Source organism: Caloenas nicobarica, chromosome 19 (assembly GCF_036013445.1).
Source record: "Caloenas nicobarica isolate bCalNic1 chromosome 19, bCalNic1.hap1, whole genome shotgun sequence".
NCBI classification, from domain to species: Eukaryota; Metazoa; Chordata; class Aves; order Columbiformes; family Columbidae; genus Caloenas; species Caloenas nicobarica.
The window spans coordinates 2,697,658-2,712,429 of NC_088263.1; the positions used below are offsets into that span (position 1 = coordinate 2,697,658).

At 47.5% G+C, this 14,772-nt stretch overlaps 1 protein-coding gene across 17 annotated transcripts in view; it reads left to right on the forward strand.

Annotated features, from left to right (window-relative positions):
• The window catches only part of EHMT1 (euchromatic histone lysine methyltransferase 1), a 116,174-nt gene that overhangs the window by 36,203 nt on the left and 65,199 nt on the right, over window positions 1–14,772 (forward strand). For 3 of the 17 annotated variants that reach the window (XM_065648387.1, XM_065648388.1, XM_065648406.1), the window contains exon 1: window positions 11,964–12,082. The exons of 7 other annotated variants lie outside the window; for them this stretch is intronic. In XM_065648387.1, the coding sequence (XP_065504459.1) occupies window positions 12,020–12,082 (63 nt within the window). In that variant the 5' untranslated portion in view covers window positions 11,964–12,019. Of the gene's footprint in view, window positions 1–5,806; window positions 5,894–6,823; window positions 6,846–7,827; window positions 8,249–11,962; window positions 12,083–14,772 lie in introns of those variants that run through there. 7 more of the 17 variants (XM_065648395.1, XM_065648402.1, XM_065648386.1 and 4 more) reach the window with 6 other exon arrangements.

The window sequence follows — 14,772 nt, forward strand, 5'->3', positions numbered from 1 at the left end:
CGGGAACGAGCTGTGATGCTCTGGGTCTGGGTTCTGAAGTAGGTGACAGGGATGATCCAGCCGCTAATAAGTTTCACGTGGAACTCCAGAGATTTCTGCAAATGTCTGATGAAACTGCTCAAGGAAAGGAAGCTGATTTCAGCAGTCCTTGATCACTCTTGGGCTTCAGTTAAATAAACTCAAGCGGCTGCCGAAGGCCGGTGTCCGGCTTCCTATCATAGGAGAAAAATACTCAGGATTGTTGTTTTGTTTGTTTTCCTATTGTGTATGAACTTTTATTTTAATTTTTGGCGGTATTACTCACGCAGAACCAGTCCCTTCTGCTTGCCTTTTCTCTGGGGTAAGGCTGTGTGAGAGCGGAGGAGAAGCTTCCAAAGCTCTATGATGCTTTTGATGCACATTTGAATTCAGGAGATCAGCATCAGGAGGGAGAGTCTGGATGGGTGAAGCCCTTTCCTCTTCCCTATAGAATAAATGCAAATGGTATTTTTTTCAGCATGCAGAGCTTCTCCGCAGGAGCCTCCTGCCTTCTCCTGCTTTGCCTCCGAACCAGATTTTGGCCGCTGTGGCCAAGAGCAGGCGAAGGAGTTGAGGGGCTGCTGCGCTCAGCTGCCAGCGTTCTGCGATGTTCATTTCCCCCCGTTACCTGACTGAATCTTTGAGAGCTGGTAACGTTACTGCAGCATTTCTTTCCCTAGTGTTTTGCTGTATTTTGAGTCCTTCTGTTTAAAACGGTAACAAAATTAAGCTCTGTGCCTCCTTGCAAGGCAAGTGTGTGGGTATTATACACAGGGGGCAAGGGAGAAGGTGGGAGAGTTTAGGAAGAGTGGTTTAATTTGTGATGTGAAACCAGTGCTTAATTTTCAAGTGTACTGACCATTTGCATCTTGCTGTGGTGTGTCCACATTCCTCGGGGATGCAGGTTTGAAAAACTGGCTGCTCAGATTCAGCGTGTGACTCTTGATTTGAAATGCGTTGGTTACTTTTCTACAGACCTTTCATGAGCTGCTGAGTCTTAGACTTGAGCTCTTAGTACCATCCTCGCATTTGTTCTCCGTAATACAGCAAGTCTGGATCAGCGTGGCTCTGGGAACCCAAGCAAATAGGATGGTTTAATGATTTGGGCATTAAAATAAATCCCGTGACTCTCATCCTGACATGAAATCTGGGTTCAGAAATCTCCAGGAATACGTGGGGCTCCTGGCAGCCGTCGGCTCTTTGTTCCTCCAATACCTGCAGGCAACCAGGTTGGAGAGGGAACAGAAAGGGAAGAGCAGCAATAGCTAAATTTGTTAGTAAGTGGTGTAATCTCAACTCTCCCTCCTCATTTGCTTCTGTTTCGACACAATATTTTCACCTCAGAGTTTGCCAGGTGTTTAATGCATCTGCATTCAAACACCGTCACTGAGCTCATTGCCCTTGCGCCAGGGGCTTTGACTTGCAGCCCACTTATCCGCCAAAATATTTCTAAGTAACTTCTCTGAGTTTATTGTTCCTGTTGGTCGATTCAGATGTGACAGACTTCTTGCGTGAGTCTGGACTGTGTCCTGGTGTCACGGATTGACCCCCATGGCATCTGCCTGCTTTCAAACTTGGCAATGGCTGTAAAAAGCTCCTTGGTGACTGCAAGTTTGTTGTTTTGGATAAATATTTCTCCTCCCCTCCAAAAACATGGTAGTTACAGGGGATATTATAGAGAGGGAGAAAATACTGATATGTTTGTTATATACACTGACATGTTTTGGTTTTTTTTTTTTTGGTTGTGTTTGAATAAAGGAGGACGAGAGTGTTTTTTCAAGGGAGCTTAAAGTGCTCAGACTTCCCCGAGATTCACAGTCGAGTCATCCCGAACGGGCCGTCCCGACACATTCTTGGCTGCCCCACCTTGGCTGGCTGGGGTGACTCAGAAAATCAGCACTAGAACATGACTTCCCATCCAGGTCTCCTCTCTTGTGCTCCTCTGCTCCACGTGTTTGTGAAAGGCCGCTCCAGAAATTTTTGGCAGTTAATTGTCCAAACCTCAATTTTCCCATCTGTAAAATGGAGACATTAATATTGTCTACTAGTCCCATCTCTTATTCTAAAGTGCTTTATAAAAAATAGTAGGAATTTTAATTGTTGCGATACATTTAAGCAAATCGCAATGTATCTGTCTGGTTCTTTCTTACATGGTCATGTTTAGATGCTTTTTTTTCAGTATATACTCTGCTTTCGATCAGGAAGAATTAGATTATTTTGCTTGCTTTTCCCCCAGAATTCATGATGGCCAGAACAGTGGCCAAAACTCCTTAAGACCGTGACGTTGGTTGGGATGAAAGTAAGTAATTATAACATACTCCTTACCTGTACTCTCTATAGGGTGCACACTTTTGCAGGGTGTAGGCTGGGGGATTTGCTTCCAGGATTGCAGCAGGAATGGCAATCTGCATTAGTGCTGTTGAATGCTCTTCAGCCACATTCGAAAAGTCGGTGTACTGGAAAGAAATTAATTTTTCAAGCTCTAGGGTGAGACCCTCCGGCATTTGCAGGGTTTGGGGCTTTTTTTGGTGCTATTTTTTTTTTTACAGGTGACTGCACTGGTCCTGCTATGAGCACGGGCAAGGGGCATTTGCAAGCTCTGAACCTCTTTGGAGTATCTGGGATGTTGGAGTCCAAGGCTTGACTTTGGGAAGTGTGAAGCATCCCGAGTTCTCATCAGCCTTAGTGCTGGGCACTGGCTTAGCAATGGCTCTGGGATTCTCCGGGGATAAGGAATGGCAAGGCTTTGTCCTGTATGTGGAGGAAAGAGGCTTTTCTTGCTCCTGTCAGCTTCTGTTCCTGCAGCTCCCTTGGTGTTTTCTAACGTGGTGATGCCAATAGGAGCAAGAGAAGGTTGGAGTTCTGCTCCCTTGGATGTGAAGGTCATCTCCTCAAGGACAGATTGCAACCGAAGCGTCTTGGGAAATGAACCCTGTGCTGCATCAGCCTCTGGTGCGGCATGTTTAAGGAGCCACAATTTTATTTGCTGTCCATTTTCTGCCATATCTGACAGGTTTTTGAAAGGTGCCGAGCTCTTGTAATTCCCGACGAAGGCTCTGGAGGGTGGAAGGACCGGCTGCCTTTGCAGATGCGGCTACGGATAACTCTGCTCTGACACTTTTTGCCCTCCCTCCTCTTTCTTGCCTGAGCAGAGAGGTTGTGCGTCTTTGCCGGAGGATTTACTGCCTTTGATGTGAGCAAGCTCCAGGAGAGGAGTTACGGCTGCATAGAAAGGCCGGCTTCCCGCTTAAGCCCTAACGCGTGCCCTCGTTGGGGGAAAAAGTGGCGCTTAAAACTGACAAAACGTATCTGGAGGATGTTATCGCTTTCTTTTTTATTAAGCTTGTGTTGACTCTTCAGTCTGTGTTGAAAGCAGGTGTGTTTTGAGCTGTACTAATGTATCTTTTGGAGGGATGTGGTTGGAGCAATAGAGGATTTCCCCTCTTAGGTTGCTCCTCCGCTGGAACCAGTGTATGTAGCCCAGGGTAAGCAAATGGCTCTGGTTTTGCTTTTTTTTTCCCCTACCTGTCCCCAGGGAAACAATATAAATGCCATGCCTCCGGTGTGCGTCTATTAAGGGAAAAAGGGATTTTTAAATAGCGATGAACTGTGGTTTTCCCTTAGTGCAGCAAGCCAATTGTTCATTAGTGAAATACATTAATAATTCTCTCATGAACCTTGTTGGTAAGTGAATCGGCTTTAATTCCTTTGTATCAACAAGAGCTGCAGGTATGTCTTCGTTACATTAAAAAAAAAAAAAAGGGAGGAAGCAAAGCTTGCAAATTGGTCTTTGTTTCCAAGGAAACAAACCTGACATGCTTGAGCTGTGCTGGATGCAAACACTGCTAGATTCAGCAGACATGCCTCGGGATTAGATGGGCTGAATATTATTTTTAAACTACCTCCGATTTAAAGGCAAGAGAGAGGACGAGAATAGAAGTTGTCGGCAGGGTTTACCAATCTGTGCTTAATGAAATTGCTGGGCGACATCTCAGCGTTGGCTAATGTGGTGTGGCGAGAATCGCGTCCTGCGCCGGCCACCGAGGTCCCCAGGGAACGTCCCTGGAGAAGGGACAGCAGGGGACAAACGGCACCGGTCCCAGGGCTTCCATGACTCCCTCGGCTGAGCCAGAGGTCAAGGGGAGCTCAGCCCATGCTCTCCCTGCCAAATGATTATGGTTTATCCTGGGTCGCTTTACCAAATGTTTTGTGCTCTAAAAATATTTCAGCAAAATGCAACTCGCCAGCGCTTGGCATGAAAGGCTGCCTGGTGTTTGGAAGTCAAGTGCGAACACTATCTCAAATAATCTGCTGAAATGCTGTAGCCTGATGGTCAGGACTGGGCTGAATTTATCAGGGAAGAGATGAGAGAACAACATTATGGGTGGTTTGCATTGTGTATCTGACATGAATGTGCTGCAGACTGACGACAATCTTGACTTTAACTTGGCTTATTGCATTTTACAGAAAGTCTCTGAGTATTTTTGTGATTACCTTGTAAGTTTGTTTCAAGGAAAAAGCCATGTTTTGGCATTCATCCGTCACCCCCTTTTCTTCTGAAATGCTGTGTTGATAAAGTAACTGGATTTTTTTCTGTTTTTTAACCTTCCTTTGAGGAATCAAAACTCCAGCACTGAAGCAGCCACTCTACATACATGGCAGGAATAGCAGCCATGCGTGCAGGGGAAACGAGCATCGCTCGGCCGAGCGCACACACAATTGACGGATTTCAACATTCCGAGATTTTCTCTGGCTTGGGCCCAACACGAGGAATAGGGTATACATTAAAACTTTGTTGGGATTAAACAGCCAATTTTTGCTGTGGCCTGCAATCTTCATTTCTGCAGCGACTCTCTTTGCTTTCCAGGGTGATTCTGTGAGCTGGTAGGGATCCGTAGGGGATATGCAATGGATATATAGGGAAATAGAAGATTTTAAGGAACAGGCAAGTTCCACATGCCAATTGCTCGCAGGGTGTGGGGCTGTCACCTCCAGCACTGAAAATACCCTGTAGACTTCAGCGTTGTGTGTCTTTGCATATGCTGTTGTTTGGAAAACTGGAAAGGATTAAAAAAAAAAATCCTCTATTAGTTCTTCCTTGACATTGCCTTACTGCATTGAGGAGACAAGGTAACGATGGAGTAATTTCAGGGCTGACTAATGAAAAACAAACTTCTCTTAAAATTCAGGTCTTTAGGAAAGCATAGCAAGAAGCGTGTGGTACTGTAGTCTCTTTTCCTCCTGCTTTTTGCCTTTCTAGAACATAGAGTTAAAATAACCTTCAAGGTGATAGAGGGTAGATTGGGGTAGGTTTAGCTTTAAGATGGATGGGAAGCACTATTTGCATTGTGAGCTAAAAGCCTCAGCTGAAACCCGTTGTGGGGCCGGGGGGGGGGAAGAAATAATATTAATGGCATTTCGTGAAAATATTGTAATTTGTGGAAGGCCCAGGGTGAAAAATCTGCTGGTTTGAGTGTCACTAGGAAATGCTCCTCTTTGCACAAGGCTTGCGTGAGACAGGGTTTTCCTTGCTTTTGTTCTAAACCGAGATGCTTGCAGCCTAAAAACGCCTGCGATCCCTGCAGCGAGAGCTTCACCTCCTTGACGGAGGATGGAAACAGGAAGGTTGGCCAGATCGGGATAAATCCTGCACCTTTTTTTTTTTCTTCTTTGTTTCTTTTTTTTTTTTTTTTTTGCTAATGACACTTCCTTATGCCTACATTTCATTAAAGCTCTGAAATGGCTGAAGATCAGCACTGAGCATGCTCCGGGGTGGAGGCTGCACCCATCGGGTGAGATGGATTTGTGGATTTGTGGCTGGAGCAGGGATAGGCCTGGAGTCAGGATCTGGAAGGACCCAGCAGACAGGATGGAGGTAGGGCACAAAATTAAAAATAAAAATCCTTCCCGTGTCCCCCCGGGGCTGGGGAAGGAGCGAGGAGACCGGATGAAGTATAAAAACTCTTGGAATTGATTCAAAAGCAGCGTAGTTAAACCACTGACACGAGATGGCTTCAAACCGCTTCCTGCGGATCAGCGGGGAGGGCTTTTAAAATACTGACCTTTACCGACCGGCGAACCTATATAAAGAAGGGGACCTGTCTAATGTTAGTGTGGTGACATGAAGTGACAGCAGGCAGGGCTGGCAGCGAGGGACGCGCTGGGTTGTGCCTTCATATTGGAAGGCATGTGATCGTGTCTGTCGTGGGCTGCGCGGCTCTGTCACTAATTATTATTAATGGGGAGCCTCGCAGGGGCGCAGGCCTGCTCCGCAGTTTAAATCTAGACCCGTCTGGGATTGTGGGAGGGCGGAAGAATGTAAAACTCAAACTCCCTTTTTTCGGGCTTATTTTGCATTCCAAGGATCGCAAACAAACCTTGCCACATCAGGTCCTCCAAACTGGCAATGAGAGGAGGGAATACAGAGATGTTTATTCCTTTGGCTGAGAGATTTTCTGTGCTTCTTGCGGGGGGTTTAACATGTTGGCGAGCGGGCTTGGGGGAAGGAAGGGGCCGCTGTGATTTGTGCTAGGTTGGGCTTTTGGGTTCGGGCTGCAGTTGCCAGCTTTTTACAAGGAATGTGTAAGCACCGGCAGGTTCTGTGCTGCATGAGCTGATTGACTCCAGTTGTTGTACAAGCAAGCTGCATGGGAAAGTGCCAATAAAACATTTACATTGGCTCTTGATGTTGGTATTAGTGAGGTGCAGGGACGATCTGACTTGGTGTGGAGCAGGGGGGACGGCGGCGGCGAGCCCCAGCCCTGGCAGAGCCTGCGCACGGGCGGTGGTGGGTGCCCACGCTTGCTTGAGCCTGGCTTTAAGTGAAGGTAAGGCAAGAGGTTTGCTCTAACTTAGGGCATTGCGAATATGTTGGTATTACGAAGTTATGGTGTTTATTAACAGAAATCTCTGTGATCACGGTCTATCTTTAGCCTGTGTGCAGGAAGGTAGACCGGCTCTTTCTTCAGGGCAACTCCGGCTGCTTCTTGTAGTGCAGTTCAGGGGGTGGTTGTTGAAGAGCAAAACATAGATTTTTATTTTATTGCTCCGTCCCAGATGACGGTCTCACACTGTTGGGTCAGTCTGCATGATGAGTCACTTTATTACCTAAAGCAACTTGTCTATTTATTGCCTGATTCTGCGTTTCTTGCCTACCCACCCGATGCTTCCACAGCGTTTTCTGAGCCGGTTTGGTATGTCAGCCCTGCACTGGGTTGGCGACCAGCTTGCTCACTGGTGTTGCTTTTACAGTCCCTGCACAAAAGTCTGGAGCCCCAGCCTGCTGGCCATGCAGAACTTGTCTTACTCTAATGGATGCTGCCTTGTTTATTGTTGGATGAATGCACAAAGAAAAGCGTTTATGTAAAATAAACAGCATTGTAATTGCACCCTGGAAGGAAAGGTTTTGATTTTCTTTGGCTCAGATGGCGGCCGTGTTTACAGCTTTTTCAGATTTTGTCCTGGTGGCATTTTCTCCTTGTAGGACTCTGGCGTTGAGGCGATCTCAGCCCCAAGTTTTCACGTACGGTCTGGCTCCCTGATGAGGAAATTTGTCTAAAACAGTTTCAGATTCTGGAACACCCCTCGTGTGATAATTTCCTATTGTGCTTGTGTGAAAGGTGTAAGGTAGCCTTAAAGACCCACTGCCACCTTATGGCAGTTGCTGAAAAGCAGCCTCTTCAGAGCCAATTCCGTACACACATCATGCTGGCTTTATTTCTCCGTTCTTCTTAACTAGTGATATTTGCATGAAGGCAGGAGCTTTGTTTTTAAAGAGTTCATCTGCTCCTTCTGTTCCTTGCAGAAATTTATGTCAGCGGAATTGCTTGTAGAGCCATCAACTGCGATATTTCATAGGCGAGTTCATGATTTGGGGAGAGAGAGAAAAGCATCATGAAGCACTGATTCTCCTCCAGCGAAGAACTTACTTTCACCTGAATGCCCTAATCCTTAAAAAAAAAAAATATATATATATATAGGTGTGAGGTCGAAGAACAGGGACACGTTGAACACGTGAGGCTCATCGGCAGGATCTACGCCCGAGCTCCAGCGTTGCAGCACATTCTTGCAGCAGGAGCCAGATGGAACGTGAGCAGCCATTTTTACAGCCGGCTCTGCTGGCAGAAGACGTCGAATAAGCAGGATGGCTTTGTGCTGACATGGCTCTGATTGCCACCCCAGCTCCCGTCCCCCAAATAACACAATAAAACGTTTGTCTGTGGAGCAAACGGTGAGTGTGGTTAAAGCAATGAGCTTGCTTGCTGTTACTGAGATGGGATGTGCAAGGGAAATGCTGCATTTCGGACCCTTCTCGAGCCAGGCTGTGTTTGTACGGTAGAAGCTCTTGATGTGCGATAGCTGAATGAAGGGGAGAAATGGTGCTTTTAGATTTCCAAAACAGAAGGAGCCGTGGTTACTATAAGTTAAAGCTGAAGGAGTTTATAAATGGGAGCTGTTAGGAATACAGTATGTTCTAAATTACAGCTGTCTGGCCAATATGCTTCTAAATAAAGTTCTAGGATTGCCCTGTAAATGAAATACTCAACGCATATTCTTATCAAAACATAGCAGCATCTCCCAGAGAGCTTACATCTCAACATCTGTTGCAACAGCATTTTTTTAAAAAATTTTATTTTTCTGGTGGTTGTTTTTCTTTTTTTCTTTTTTTTTTTTTTCCTTTTCCTTGTTGTGTGTGATGTCTTCAATACAGGGTCCCAGGGAACATTTCATGTTTCCTGTTAACTAAAAGCAGCTTTCAACTTTGCTGGGGAAAGAGGGGGAGGGAGATGGCTTGGAAACTCGGGGGAAAAAAAACAAACAGGTTTTGAAAGGTGAAGAAAGCTGTGATCCCAGAAACATGCATTAATGACTGCCGCTCCTTCCAGGCTGTTCCCCGAGCCGGGGTGGACATTTGGGCGCCCTCGGAGGATGCTGAGGATGCTCCCTGTGTCCTGGGAATGGGCATTCTGGTTAATAAATGTCATACGTAATGACCGAGGAGGGAAGGAGGCATTTCAACAGCTTGTGGCGGAGCTGGGGAGCAGTTCTTAGCAGTGCAGAAGCAAAAAATCAGGATTCCAGCAGAAATGCACATATCAAAAATCTCTTCAGCTTCTTGTGCTTTTTGGCTGAAAAGAAGGTTCAGATTTGAGCAGCTGGAGGGTCTGGAAGAAGAGGAGCCCGATGCAAATAAGGAAAACCCCCTGTATTTTGCAGAGCTAAATATTGTTCTTCCTATAGAAAGAAAAATCTCCCCTTGCCTCCCACTTGTGCTTCCTCTGCAAGGGAGCTGTGAAAATGCCGTACGTAATGGTGTAATTTAGCAAAAGCCCTGAGGAACCCAGTGTCCTTTGTGGAGGGAGGTTGTTGTGCTGCTGCCTTCCTCCTGAAAATGTGAGATTTCGGAAAGGGATATTTGAGCCTTGAGTTGTAGAATGGAGGCCAGAAAGCCCCGGAATAAAAATACCTGGTAGTTTTATGGTTCCTGGTGGAAGATGTTTTGAAAGGGGAGCGCTCTGCTGTCTCATACCGGCTTGGTGGGGAGACTGCTGGAGAGTATCTGGGTTAATTTAAGGTTTATTTAAGGGGAGAGCTTCATGGGGCCTGGGCTTGTTGTTATCCTACATCATTAGAAAAAATGCTTCCTTGGCCAGCCTGGAGATGGGTCTTTAACCAACCTCTGCAAAATGGGGGAGATGGGGGTCCCGGGGCGGGAGGGGGGTCTGGGAGCCTCTTTCTCCTTTCGATTAGCATGAAATTCAGGTCTTACTAATCAACGCACAAGCATCCCCTGTGAAGATGGTGCTGCGCAGATGCCGGTATGATGCCGGTCGATCGCTTGGCTCGGGTTGGTTGTTGAAGCGTCTGCAATATCGTGATCAGCTCTGCCTATTTATTTCGTTGTTAATTTATTTATTTTAAACAGTGTTTAGTGCTTTCCAGGATGACTGTGAGATGCGAAAAGCATCTCTGGTAGCTCCTGCTCTCGGTGTATGTTTAACCTTGGCAGTAAAAACACGGCTGGTGTTGCGATGCGGTGGGGAGCGCTGCCCTTCTGAGGCTCCCGCCTGGTTCTCCCTCCTCATTTTATCTCCGAAAGGGGACGTTGACTGTGGCAGTTCATTGACACTGGCTTTGTTAATATCTTTGTTTCTGTGTTTTTAATGAAAGCCAGGTGATTTCATGCTGCAAGGAAGGGCAACGCGTCAGCTGTTTTAAAGCCATCTTTGGTTTGAACTACAGTAATCTTTTGATGCGGTGGATAATACAACTTCTGTCTGTGTAGTTGGTTTTTGTTGCTTTTGTTTGGGGATTTTCGAGTTTATCTTAAATGAGTTACCTCTGTACCTCTCAGCAACTGATAGAAAAGCCACGAAAATCTCATTTTGTGTTTATTAAAACTTAAGATTTAGATCAAACAAAAACCCAGTGAGTGAAAGAGAGATCCTTGCTTTATGCTGTCACCTCAAATATTCCTTTCCTGTGAATTTCAGTCATCTCGATTTAGTTTTAACTGTTTAGTAGTGAAACTTCTCCAGAGTGGGGACAGACAAATACCATCCTCGTAGCTCATCTGTGACAGGCTCTTCTGCTGCTTTAACTGTTGCTGCTTTGCAAATGTGGTGAAATAGCTGCTTGGGCCGCAGAAAGCGTGGCTTGTTGATGTTCCCATGTGCAATAAGGCAATGGCGGGACACGCTCCGGCGCGGCGCAGCGCAGAGCGGGGGCCGGGCTTCGGGTTTGTGCTAAACGCCTGGATTTGCCATGTCTGCTTTTGGGGCAAGGTGAAAGGCAAACTAAATCCTTGGCGTTTGAACACTTCACTATGGATTTTGGTGACTTTTTTTTTTTTTTCTCCCTACAGCTGAGGCTGCTCCCTGCCTGCCCCCCCCCAATGCAACACATTACACTGAGCACCTCTTCATTTTAATTCCTTCTTTTAAAGAGATCTACCTTCTGTGCTCTTTTTTTTTTTTTTTTTTTTTTGAAAACTCTTTTTCCTTTGGCCAAGGCCAGGCGGGTGGTGCCACAGTCCACGTCTGAGCTTCCTCTTCCTTCTGGGCTGTTCTCGGGGTTCCTGGGGCTGGCGGTTCTGCTGACGCCCCCCAGCAGCTCCTGCCTCCAGCAATGCCCGTCCTGGGCTGGAATCCCCTCCAGCCGAGCTCTGCTCACAGCCGTTCCCGCAAGTTGCTCTGGCAGTTTTACTGGGAGCTTGAGCAGATACAAAGATTGCCAAGAGTTTATGCTTAATTGTCAAGTGGAACAGAGACAAACTACTTTTATTTTGAAGCTAAAGCTTCTTCTTTTATCTCACTGGCTGGGCCAGCTGTATCATATGGTTTGACATAGGCTGAGCTCAGAGCTGCACCTAGTAGTGCACTAGCACTTCTTTAGGGCTTTCCCCCCTCATTACATTTTCCCCTCCCCTCTTTTTAATGACTGCGATACCCTTTTGAGGTTGGTCGCACCAGGTCAGCTTGTCTTTTTAACGAAAAGAAGCTCCCCTTCAGCTCAGCAGGTTGGATCTCGAATGCACTTGCAGTTGGACACTGCACACCGAACCAGTTTAACCCGTGTGCCTTCATCCCAGCGCTGGGAGGTCGGCCGCTTTATTAAGCAGAACAGAATCGTCACGGGAGCGTCCCCAAGCCACAGCATCCCTCCCTGTCCCTCCTGCCTCTCCTTTTCCTGCAAGCAAGGGCTACTCTTGAAGGCCACCGAGACAGAACACCTTGCTCTATGGTTTAAAAGGCTTTTTTTTTTTCAGGCGAGCGCTCAGTTTTTGAGGCCTGGCACCCTGTCAGAGAGTTGACAGATGATCTGCATTACCGGGGCGTCCCCGGGATGCCCGGGATAATCGCGCTCCAATGGACGCCCTGGAGCCGGCAGGTTCTCTGTGAAATGGCTGCAGCTTGGAGGGAGCAGTGAAATGGTCTCCTCTGGGCATGCTCACTCTGTAGAGGGAGCTTTTATCACATGAGCAGAAACTGAATCACTGCTCATGAGGATCTGGAATATGCAACTCTTTGAGTCTTCACCCGAAGAAGACAACAGATGTCCGCAGGTACAGCAGGGTCCAGCTCCCGTGCCCCGCTCCCCGCCGGCCCTGCCCGCAGGGAAGGAGAAGCCTGGGAGAGGAGGAAGACAGTTCGGGGAGTCATGGCTGGGGGTTATTTATTTATTTGTTTCCAGGTACATGATTTTCCTGCCCTGTGCGCGGGCAGGCGGGCTGTGCTGGGGTCTGGGGTCGCTGTCGCCTCGTGCTGGGCCACGGGCTCGCAGGGACCTCGGCGTCCGACCTCGCCTGGCGCTGGGGCAGCTCGGGCTTTGTTTCCTCATGTCTGGGTGGCCTTGTGTTTGTCTTCTGGGCTGGGGAGGCTTGTTTGGGAGTTGGATTGGGGGCCGTAGGGTCTTTATTGTTTTGTTTTGCCCCTCTTTTTTTTTTTTTTATTATTTTCTTTTTGGGTGCTTTTTAAAAAAAAAAAAAAATTAAGTGTGAAGTTTCTGGAAAATTTGCTTCTCCCAGGAGCCCTCCCTGCTTGCAGCTCTCGCAAGCAAGAAGAGCAAACCCTGGGGTGTCCGAGCTGCTTGAAGACTGAACTTCCACAGGGGAGGAGAGGGCCTGTGGCCACATGGCACCTCCGTGCCAGGTCACCTCTGACAGCCTCTGCTTGTACCAAGCAAGCCTACAGCTCACTTCCTTGGGTGGAGACAAAAGCAAACATTTTACAAGGATGAAACAATCCTTTTTATTTTGGGGTGGCTTCCTCTCCTCTCTCTTCTTTCCTTTTTTTTTTTTTCCTAATAGTAGCTTGCAATCCAAGGGAGCAGCTGATTAAAACAAAACATCTGTGGTTGATTTCATGGCAGGAGGCCCATCTCTGCAGCTTATTTTAAAAAGTTGCCTAAAATTCAGACCCCTGGCCCTGCCATGCTCTTGGATTTTTTTTTTTTTTTTTTTTTTTTTTTTGCTGTCATCTCTGTTACATGCAAACAGCTCTCTTGGCTGCCACAGACCTCGGTGGGACTTGGGACAGATACTGAAGGTCCCAGAGCTGTGTTTTGTCTGGGCATCCCTGCCAGAGGGCAAAACACTGGCCTGAGTTTGCTGGGCTTGAAGGAGACCCCTGAAGCTGCCACGCAGACACAATATTGAATTTTCCATCGAGGAGCGAGAGGTGAAGATGGCATTTAAAAGATTTAAAGCTTACAGGACGGCCCGTGATGCCTCATCTAAATATCTCTCGTGTCTCCACTGGACTATAAATACGCTCATTATTCGTCATCTAGAAGATGCGTACTAAAGGAAAAGGCATCAGAAGAAGTCACGAGGAGAGAAACGAGATTTCTTTTTAACAGTGAAGAGCAGAGGCCTTGACATGCTGCCTGATCGGCTCCCATCCAGGGGAAAAAAAAAAATTGGCTTGGGTTTAATGAAGGCTGAGAAAGCAAGCAACCAAAAAAACCACCGCGGTGTGCAATATGTGCTCCTGTGTGGTGGTGACCACGATGACACCGGTGTGACAGCCGGCCCAAAACACCCAGTGCTCCGTCCCTGCCGGCTGATGTCCTTTGAAAGCGTCTGCAGAGAGACGCTGAAAAGCCTGACCTACTTTGGAGAGGAGAGAGAAACGTGAGGTCTGGACTTGGCGCCGCTTTCCAGCAAGGGTTAAGAGCCCCACACTGGGGTCTTGGTTTTTTTCCCCTTCATGTATTTAACTGACTTTTAAATGCCGGCACAAGTGCTTCCCCTTGTCCCAGGAACACGTTTGGGCAGAACTGGACTCTGCAGCACATGTGGGGCGTTATTTTTCTGCTGATCGGCCCCCGTTAGCAAACCCTGGGCCTGGCAGCGGAGGGGCGGGTGGGCAGGGTCAGGCCCAGGGCCTGGGTGGTCGCCCTGGCGCTTCTGCCAAGCTCTCCGACCTCTCCCTCACGGAGCCACCTCCTAACAAAAGAGCATCACGTGCATCTCCTGCAAATGGCAGGCAGCTGTTTTATTCAGGTAAACAAGGAGTTTTAAGGAACTTCACCCCCCCTGGACAGCTGGTTGAGGGGGGGAGGGATGGTTTGATCCCTGCTGCCCCTCTTGGTTGTCTTTTTGCTGCTTTTCCCTGAAGTTTTTCCCTCTCCCCTTCCCGGAGCTGGGAGCAGTCAAGGAGTCGCTGCAGTGGGAGATCTACCTTGCTTCTGGTTCAGCCGCAAGGCTCGGGGCTCTGGCAGCGCGCCCCCCGCTCGCCAGGCTCAGAGGACCATATGCTCCTGCAGTGACATGTCATGTCAGTAATTTGGAAGCGAACCATGAATTTATAACCCTTAACTACTATTTTTTCCGCCTTTTTTTTTTTTTGGCTTTGCTGTAAATTTGAAGAGTTTTGACACCAACTCCTCTTTGCAGAGGGATGTCCCCTCGTGTTTCCCTTGGTCCTGTGGGATCTGTCCCTCCCCGTGCCTGCGTGAGCTCTGTGGTCTCTTGGGTGGAGAAGAAAATGTCTGGCATTGCTGTATGGTGGCATCGGTCCTGGAGGAGAGCAGAGGAGGATTTACAGTAGTCAGGAGCTCACACACTGCACGAGCTAATTGGAAAGTGTCCTTAAAAAAAAAAAAAAAAATTAGAGGGGGAAGAAAGGTAGAGCAAGCTTAAAAAAAAATAATTCTGGGATCCAACATAACAGCTTGCTTCTCCCAAACCAGGTGATGTATTTATCTTTTTCCTTCAGTCCCATCAGGAGGGGGAAGGCTGGTGGATGTGGT